We start from the raw sequence: 9,673 nt of genomic DNA, 5'->3' as shown, positions 1-9,673 counted from the left end.
CCTTGCTAGTCTAAAGGATGGGTCAGATACTGAAGGAGAAAGCTGCATCCAAGGATGCAAAGGATTCTCTCCGAATCAAGACAAAGCAAGTCTAACAAAACAACGTTCACGGGATGGACACTGTTCCGCCCAAAGCTGAACTGGGGCAGAGGCTAAGCAGGAAGAGAGCTGGCCTTCTCAGCCTGCATCGTGAAATTCCCTCGTTCCTTTACAACCTGCCTGTCCAGTGGAAGGTCTAGCTTGTAGGTAACACAGCAGGAGTGTGTGTCCCAGTGTCCTTCCTCTAGGTTATGTTCAGGGCTGTGGCCGAGGCCTAGGGGCCCCTTGATTCAGGACTGCTATCCGACAGAGCAGAGAGAATCTTCTCTGAAGTCCCCTGCGCCCCTCCAAAAAGGCAACCTGCCACTACCCTAACACACACCCACCTCCTATCTCAGGAAAACAGGTGCATGGTGATCTCTGCCCATGGTCATCAAGCCCGACCTTAAAACCTCAGCTCCAGGCTCTGCTGGGAGGTAACCGCACTTGCGATCAAGCCTCGTGGCCTGAGGTTGGTCCCCAGGAGCCGCATGGCAGAAGGAGATAAGAGACTCTCCCACAGGTTGTCTTGGGATGCACACACACAGTCATACACAAATAAATAAAATTTATACCAACATCCTTTCTGAAGGGACATTTGCTCTGAGCCACTTGATGGTTCTGATCACAGAGAACTCTGTGCGGGTAGCTTTTTGTCCTGTATTGGAAGCTGTTTAGGGGTAACTTGCCTTAGCTTCTCCCTACACACACATCCCCCCCCCCCACACACACACACAGCTCTAGGCCTTCCTGTTGGTTAAGTCTACACTTTCGCTTCTCAGGTAGTCTTGCTGAGTCCTTGCCTTATAAATAATCAAGTAGGTTGCGCTCTGCTGTTGCCTCCAGCCCTGGAATCCTATGACGCGGGTTCTCAGGAAGTACCTGCCAGGCCCACAGCTAGCAGCTGCAGAAGTCAGGTGCCTCCCACACAGTCTCCTGCAGCTAGTCACAGGCCAAGAAGGATTAACACAGGTGCAGAAGCCAGCAGGGAAAAGTTGGTGCCTCAGAGGGAGTGTGTGTGTGTATGTGTGTATGTGTGTATGTGTGTGCGTGTGTGCGTGCATATGCACATGAGTGCATGTGCCCCCTTTGTTTTGCCATCCCTGATGACAAAGCAGCATGGTAGAACATGTACATCCTGTTGAGGCGCCAGCTGTCTGTGGTCTTACTGAGGTGCTCTGGGAGGCTAAGAGCCCAGCTGAAAGGCTATTAAAACACTGGTGTCTTGGAAGAAGACACAAAGTGGCCTGAGGAGGGATTGCAGGATGGAAAGGCAGGAGGTAGCCTGGGGGTGGGTGGAAGGACCCAGGTAAGCTATGGCAGATGGAAAGATATCTAAGATTTATCCTCCATCTATGGCAAGTCTCTCATGAGCTAAGGTCAGAGCCTAAGATGGGGACCAATCTGACCCAACCATAAGGGAATCTCTCCTAACTCTCCCAGGGAAACCACGTAGCAAGGCTTCCTACCCTTGCCTCTTTGCATGTTTCTCCCCATCCAAAATTCTGGGCAGATGCAGCCGCACAACAGGTAGCAGGAGGTGACTCAGGGAGATCGCTGTCTCAAGGCACTCTAGTGAATCTGCCAAGAGCCTCCTATCCCTAGAGTCCACCACCACAGCACAACAGAGATACTGGGCCTGAAGGCTGAGCTCTGTCAAATGTGCTGTGACAGGACTAAAGCCTTGGCGTATGAGCCTCTGACAGGGCAGATCCATGACTGAAGATGCCCTGTGCCCCTTGCTGTCTTCCTGCTTCTGTATCAGCGTCATGCCCTTTTTTTATCAGAAAGAAGGTCTGTTTTGTTGCTTCCTTAAATCCCTCATTTCCCAGTGAGTTGCTAAGGGGCTTGGGGCACACAGACAAATCGCTAAGGTGGCAGGTCAGTGCAAGTGATGAAGTGGGGCTGCACAGGGAGGAGGAGTCTGGGAAGGTCTGAACCCTACCAGTCAGGAAAGTGAGGTCGCCCATGAGCTTGCCTCTCAGTCCAGTGCTTACACATTTATTTACGTAGCCCAAGAAACACTTATTGAACCCTGTTATGTGACAGTGTGGCTCTAGACCTAAGAATCAAAGCTCGGTCTGCTCTCTGTGACCCTGCTCCATGGGGTGAGACATCAATTGGATAAACAAATCGTGTCGCTGAGAAAATAAAGCAGCATGTGTGTGTGTGTGTGAGAGAGAGAGAGAGAGAGAGAGAGAGAGAGAGAGAGAGAGAGAGAGAGAGAGAGAGAGAGAGAGAGAAGAGAGAGAGAGAGAGAAGAGAGCAAATAATGGTGGAGAAGGCTGCTTTATCTGGGAAAGTCAAGGAAGTCTCTGCCAGGTGGTGAAGTCTGAGTTGGTTTCATAAAGAGCTGAGATCTGAGTCTATCAACCAGCCATGTAGAGTTCTGGGGTAAGAGCATCCCAGAAGGAGACAGCTGAAGCCATGTCCTGGAATAGGATGAGCTGACCATGTTTGAGAAAGACAAGTGATTCAAGCTAAAAACAAAGACACCAATGAGGCTGCCTCATGGGTTTGCAAGCATCTAAATTTTGCTCTAAATGGAAATGTGGGATGAGAGTCAAGTAAAGAAGAGATGGGGGTTTGACCTTCTGAGAGGTCACTGTGGCCATATGGATCGTAGAGAGGCCGGAGTGGGAAGCTGGGACCCTAAAGGCATGTTGAGAGACAATGTTGGCTTGGCCGCACCGGTCATAGCAGAAATGGGCAGTGTGTATGCTCACTTCTGTAGTCCTAGAACTATAGTTGTCATGACCAGGTGAGCCAAGAGAAATGACAGCCATGGAAAGAATGAGCCTTGAAAGACAGACAATGCCAGATCAGACTTTGGGCAGAGAGTGGGGTCGGCTTCGGAACATGTGGAAATGCTGTGGTAGCTCACAGTGACATAGTGGCTCAGGGAGCTACTGGAATATACCAAATTCTGCAATAGAGAGACAGCTGGCCTCGTAGGAGCTGATGGCGGAACCACCACTAGCCTGCCCTTCCCCCAGCACCCACTTCCCCCCACTCCCCCCGGGAGCACTGAAACCTGGCCTTCACTGAGGCAGAACCAAAGCCTACCTTCTCCAGACCTTACATATTAGAGCCATGATGCCTCCTCCAGCTTGGAAATTGCATGATTCCATGGGACCCACACTGAGCCACAGAAGGAGAGAGAGTAGAGAAATAGCCTGGGACCCTTTGACCACTGAAGCCAAGGATGAAGTCAAATAAACTTCTTCCTTCCATCCCAAGAGGCTGACTGTCCTCAGCATCAGCACCACCACGCTGTTAGTGTTCAGAAGTGGGTTCAGCCCTGTTTCTGCAGGTGAAGGAAATCTGTGTGCAATGAACACCTAGAATTATCCTCATAAAAATGGGGACCCCTGTATACCCTCAAAAGAAAAAGTGAGAGATAAGGGCCATTGCACTTGCTGGGACAGAGCACTTGCCCACTCGGGATGGAGTGCCATATCTGTTTCTCATGGATCTCTCTGCCCTCCCCCCCACCTACCCTTTTAAGCCACCTGAACCTCCAAGCCCAGCTGTCCCTGTCACAGAGGCTCCCCAGACACACCTCAGAAATCCTGAGACTGTGAGGGACACTGTGAGGGAGAGGAGGGGCCTTCTAAGACCTTGGTTTCTTTCAACTGCCAACTCAGATTAGCTCTACACTGCCCAACATGGAAGTTGCCAACTATACGAGAAGATGAAATAATATTAAAAATTCAGGCCTTCAGCCTCACAAGCTACATACGTAGTTTCCAGGAGCCACGGGTAGCTACAGGTGGGCTACAGGTGGGCAGCTCCATCATCTTATAAAACCCATCTACTCCTGGTGGCTTTGAGTCAGGGGCTCCCAGGATCTGCCACAGCATCACCTGTTGCCGTGAGAAATGCGGGTCCCCAGTTCTAGCCTGCCTTCTGCGTGAGAAACCGCAGTGACTGTCAGCTGCTCTCCAGGAGGCTCTGGGCTAGAATCCAGCCTTTGCACCTTCTGTCCTCTGAGACTCAACAATGTCAGTGGTGCAGGCTTGTAACCACAGCTACTCGAGAGGTTGAAGCAGACACATCACAAGTTCAAGGCTAGCCTGGGCAAGTTATCAAAACCCTGGTTTCTATGTGAAAAACACCAAAAGGTCTGGGGATGCAGATTAGCAGCAATGATGATCTCAACTCATTGCCCAAGTGAGCCAGAGCCGGATTGTGGTCCTGGAAAATCCAGTGTACACAGCTGCTGGCATGACTGTTCACTAATTTCCTTCCCCCATCAAACCTCCCAGGCTCACGCCAGGCTGGATTCCCACTGTCTTTTCTTTTAAAAAAAGATGTAGGTCTACACCCTTGTGCCATAATGGGACACACGTGCATCATGGAAGAGCCACCAGGCACTAGAATCAGAATGGTTTCAAGTGACTAGAATTTCCTGGGCAGGTGGCATATGATGGAGACGCCAATCATGTGCTCAGTGTGAGTGAGAGGCCTGCCTACGTGCTGCAAGCCATTTTGCCTGCCAGGCCTTCCACCCAGACACAGAGGGGAGATCTCAGAGCTGGGCCTTACAGGCTCAGGGCCCCAGACCGAAGCTAGGCTTGTTACTTCCTGGCTGGCAACTTAGCTGAGCCGTGGAACCTCTCCTCAGTTTCTGTCCCCTCAGCCCATGGAGTCTAAATGAGGCTAGTGCCAGTCTGTGAAAGAATTAAACACCCTCTTGCCTGTAAAGCTGCCTGACTCACCCAAAGCACCCAGAATGTCTTTAATATAACTCTAGACACTAAGAAGTTGGCCTACTTTAGAGACTTTCTATTCAGCATGGCCTGCCTTTTCTTTCTATCCTTTGGCCCCCAAGTTCTCCTGCAGCTCTTTGTCCCAGATTTCTCTTAGTATGTGAGTGCCCCCTTGGGTTTTCCAGACCTATTTGGGAATCAAAGAGGCAGATGGTTCTTCTGATGGGAGACATCAAAAGGGAAGCAGTTGCGCACAGATGGCATTCCTGGTCTCCAGGAGACAGCCTTGCAAACCTGGGTGGTCTATGGCTTGGACTTCCGCAGCTCAGCTTTCTTCCCATGTGCCTAGCAGGGACCGTGCTTACAAAGGATGCTACACCAGGGCCGAGACCCACAAGGCCTTCATTCCAGACTCAACTTGCCACTTTTGGCCCCGTGGTCTCGCCCAAGCAATGCTTTCACCAGCTTCTTTTTTCACCCGTGTCAAGGTGGGGAAAAGCCGCACAGCGACTGTGCCTCGAGCTCCCAGGAACCCAAGAGGAAGCCATCCTCATGGTTATCTGGCCTTAGAGCCTTACCTTTCTCGGACATCTCTTGGTACTGCTTTTCCCACAGGGAGAATCCACTGGCCTGGATTCCCTTCTCCCTCCAGACTCCTGCTCCCGGAGGCCCTCGGCTCCCCTTGCCAGTGACTCGGCCCCCAGAATTCCCACCTGCCCATGGTTTTTCCCTCACCCTGTCAATAAGCGCCCTCTCTAAGTGGATTCTATTCTTTTCTTTTCTCACTGGCTCCTCCGTCTCCACACACTTCAATCGGCCTTGCCCTCCCCCTTCCTGTGCTCCACAGCTGTGGGCATCCAGATGCAGGCGGACTATCTCCAGCGCCAGTTCTGGGCAGCCATGCAGCAGGTAGGCAGCTGGGGACTCAGAAGAGGGTAGAAGGCTCAACAAACCATCCATAGGGAAGGACCTTCCCCACAGCCTGGCCCATCAGTCCCACAGGAGACACCCCCATTCTACTTCTGCCTTCCCTGACCCCTGCCTGCATGTTGGGCCTCTTCCCCTCTTATTCCAGTGTGCTGTCCCTGATCAGACCATGGTGAAGGGGAGAACAGAGCCGTTACTGTTGCCCTCACACTACCCTAGCCTTGCCTGCTACAGAGTAAGGTTCAGTTTCGCTTTCTCCCAACCTCTAAGGCCCACGCTCCTGACGACTTTCCCCTGTCCTATCATCTACACACACACACACACACACACACACACACACACACACACACACACAGAGAGAGAGAGAGAGAGGGAGAGAGAGAGAGAGAGAGACAGACAGACAGACAGACAGACAGACAGACAGACAGACAGAGAAAGACAGAGAGACAGAGAGACAGAGACGGGGGGGGGGGGGGGGAGAGAGAGAGAGCTTTCTCCGCCCCTTCACTCCAAGCTGCCAGGTCCCTTGCCTTGGGCACAGGGAGCTGCTCAGTGATGTTGGAAGTGTCACAGAGGTGAAGGGGACTAATAAGGACCCTCTCAGCAGATGAAAGCCCTATTGCCATGCAAGTGGCCCAAGTGTGTCCCCAGAAAAGCACAGCCTGATTGATGCTCAATACCCTGTCATCTGAGACATACCCACATGTGTACACATGCTTGGCACACAGGGCATGCCCTTATATACAGCATCCACCACAGGCCATATACAATAGGCCCTCCACAAATGTACCACATGGTGTATATATACAGACACACGTACCACAGACAGACCACCCACATATAACACACTCTTTAAATCCATAGCACACTGTACATATAGAAATATACACTTGCACATAGACTATACAGACATGCCACATGTGTACTCCTCATACACACTACACATAAACCTACCTGTAACACGTATGCATTGTATACATATAGATACATACCTCACACTTGGCTACTACATGTAGGCACACACATGCATGCAGGTGCACACCATTCACAGTGTCCCCTCTTCCTTCCAGTGCACTACTGTGGAGGGGCCATGCCCGGAGAGCTGCGAGGACACAGTAAGTTCTCCCCGAGCGCACAGGTGGAAACTCAGTGGTCAATGTCTCTCTGCGGACTCCTCCTTTCCTGACCCCGGCTGCAGGGTTCAGCGTCCCTTTAGGGAGCAGGAGGGCGGGGGCCAGCAATGGCCCCGGCTGTGACCTCCTGCCCTGGCCTCTCCCTCAGGATCTGGACTGCTTCATCATAGATAACAATGGCTTCGTTCTGATCTCAGAGAGACCCCAAGAGGTAAGTGAGTGAGGGGCTAGGGCTGAGTCGAGACCAGGGCAATCGTACTTTGGACCAAACATGGGGAAAAGCCAAGGAGTATCCTCGATCTACATCTACAGAGAAGATTACAACCGTGGAGCACCATTCAAACGCTCCTCCCCCCTGCTGCCCCCCTATAACTAAGCTGACCTCTCTGAACTGTGTGTGGGGGGGGGGGGCGGGGCAGGGGCGGGGAGATGTGCCATACTTATTGAGGAGCCACTCAATAAGAACACTGCTCAGAGAAGACCCACTGCTCAGGTTGCACTTCTACCCTGTGTCCTGCCCCTCCCCCACACAACCTGAGGGACTTTTGAGCCCTAAGGACTCTTGCTGCCAGCATCTTGCCCTCCCCTCTCCATCCCCCCACCCCCTCCTACCATCGTGGTATCCAAGGGCACTGTCCCCACCCCTGTGCTCCTCTCAGGCCAGGGCACCAATAGACTAACAAGGGCATGGACTGCCATCCTTGCTTCGTACAGCAGCCTGCCTTCCCTCCAGCCACCCACTCAGACAGAAGAGGAAGCCACGATGGTAATTTTATATCTCCTCAGCCACAAATCAGACCCTAAAATTAGCCAGGAATTATACTTTTAAAAGAAGCCCGTTCCGCCTTGAACAAATCCTGAATGTATCCACCTGAACCAGTGCCTTGACACAAGGCCACAGCCCAGCAGCTCTGCACAGTCTCCAAGAGAAACATCATCAGAAGATGTGTGTTCAGTTCAGCTAGCAGCTTCCAAAGTCTGTGCCTCAGTTTCCCCCTCCTGAAATACCCAGGTGCCAGGCTATTGGCAGAGTTGCCAGGATCAACTGATACGAACCAGGGTCCTGGCCAAGGTAGCCTCTGCCCCCAAAACTACACTGTGGCCTCATGCACATGGGGCTATGGAAGTTGTCAGAACGTGACAGGAGCCCAGCTAGAGCATCAGGAGAGCGGGCGCAGACAGAAGCTAGAGAAACGGGGACCAAAGGACTAGGGAGCTGGTACCCCAGGAACAACTCTTTTTTGGTTTGGTTTTGGTTTTTTGTTTGACTGGTTGGTTTGGTTTTTGGTTTCTTGAGACAGTGTTTCTCTGTGTAGCCCTGGCTGTCCTGGAACTCACTTTGTAGACCAGGCTGGCCTTGAACCCAGAGATCCGCCTGCCTCTGCCTCCTGAGTGCTGGGATTAAAGGCGTGCGCCACCATGCCCGGCATGACAGTTCTTAAATAGCACTCAGCAAGACCTGAATAAAGAAAGCTGCTTTTGCTGTTTTCTCCTACTGGAATGGCCTGGGTTATCAAGCAGATAACCCAGAACTCTGGCTGATCGTTAGTCCTGTCACCTGGGTGATGGTTCTGCCCCCAGCCCCTTCATTTCCCCTCACCCCCTGCCCTTGATAGTCCATTCTGTATGAAAACAGAAGCTGGCTCTGTGGCTGAAGAGACCTGAGGACCCCAGAGTGTCTTAGTCCCTCATACCCTAGTCCCATTGCCACATGCCCATGACTGGCCATGGGTCCTGGCCACCGCTCAAGGGTCTGAAGTTTTCCCTGAGCCTGAGGAGTAACAGAGGGAGTCAGGTGGCTCGCTCAGACAAGGTAAGATTACAGCCAGGCCCACGGGTATGCCAGAGCATGGGCCAGTGGTGCCTCTGGGGGGGCACAGAGAGCACTTGGCGGGCATCGGCCTTGTGAGTTGGTGGTCTCTGATGACAAGTGAACAAGAGCTGAGACAGAGGACACATGAGTGAGCAGGATCAACAGGATCCGTTATGGATACGGAAACATCTCATGTAATGTTGATGAGCTTGAAATATTAATGGCCTTTTGATTTTTTTTTCCCTAACCATTTGAAAAAAAAAAACAAAAAGGCCATTCTTTGATCAAGAACCCACGTAAGTCCCCAATAGGCCAGATGGAGCTCTCAACCCTACCTTGCCAATTGTTGATCCCCAGCCCAGTCTATCTGAGACAAGTAGCAAAGGCAGGGGTCACCTCAGTGAAGGAGATTCCAGGGTCCTTGAATAACACGTTAGGTTGCTTTGTCTTCATCCTACATAGAGCGTGCCCACTGGTATGCTCATGAATTGTAACCCCAGGACATCACAGAACCGGTTAGTTCTGAGATTTATATGCGATGTAATATACATTTTTCATTCTCTATTTTAAGTAGTTAGCTTATGCGCCTTCATTTCCTCAAGTGTTGTGTTATCTTATGTTTTGCATAGGCTTACAAGCCAATCCAAATCCTTTATGAAATTAAGCAGAGTATAAATGAAACTAGCTTCTGGAGGCTTCTGTCAGCTCCAAGACATGCCCCCTCAACACACACACACACACACATACACACACACACACACACACACACACACTGAACAACCATGAACAGAGCCTGTGTGACGCTATGGGATAGCAACACATCTCTGCAACGATCTTGTTATCTGGTGATAGTTGCTGAGCTCAGACCAGTTTTGTCTGGGGGACATGGGTAGGGTGCAAGTCCCTGTCACCCGGTGGCCATCCTGAGTCCTTCAATATCCTGTGCAAGTTACTCCGTCACTATTCAAAAGAGTTCACTGGCTCTGATGCACTTGGCCGGGTCTCCTAGG

The 9,673-nt window shown here is 51.5% G+C and overlaps 1 protein-coding gene across 3 annotated transcripts in view; it reads left to right on the top strand.

Moving 5' to 3' along the window:
• CACNA2D4 (calcium voltage-gated channel auxiliary subunit alpha2delta 4) overlaps window positions 1-9,673 on the top strand; it is a gene marked incomplete at its 5' end in the record, with an annotated part of 99,668 nt that overhangs the window by 81,432 nt on the left and 8,563 nt on the right. For all 3 annotated transcript variants that reach the window (XM_084766093.1, XM_084766092.1, XM_084766091.1), the window contains 3 exons: window positions 5,638-5,699; window positions 6,788-6,832; window positions 6,999-7,061. In XM_084766093.1, coding sequence (XP_084622219.1) covers window positions 5,638-5,699; window positions 6,788-6,832; window positions 6,999-7,061 — 170 coding nt within the window. The remainder of the gene's footprint in view (window positions 1-5,637; window positions 5,700-6,787; window positions 6,833-6,998; window positions 7,062-9,673) is intronic.

Source organism: Acomys minous (assembly GCF_964271855.1).
Source record: "Acomys minous genome assembly, chromosome: 17".
In the NCBI taxonomy this organism is placed as follows: domain Eukaryota; kingdom Metazoa; phylum Chordata; class Mammalia; order Rodentia; family Muridae; genus Acomys; species Acomys minous.
This window is presented reverse-complemented; position numbering and strand designations above follow the sequence as displayed.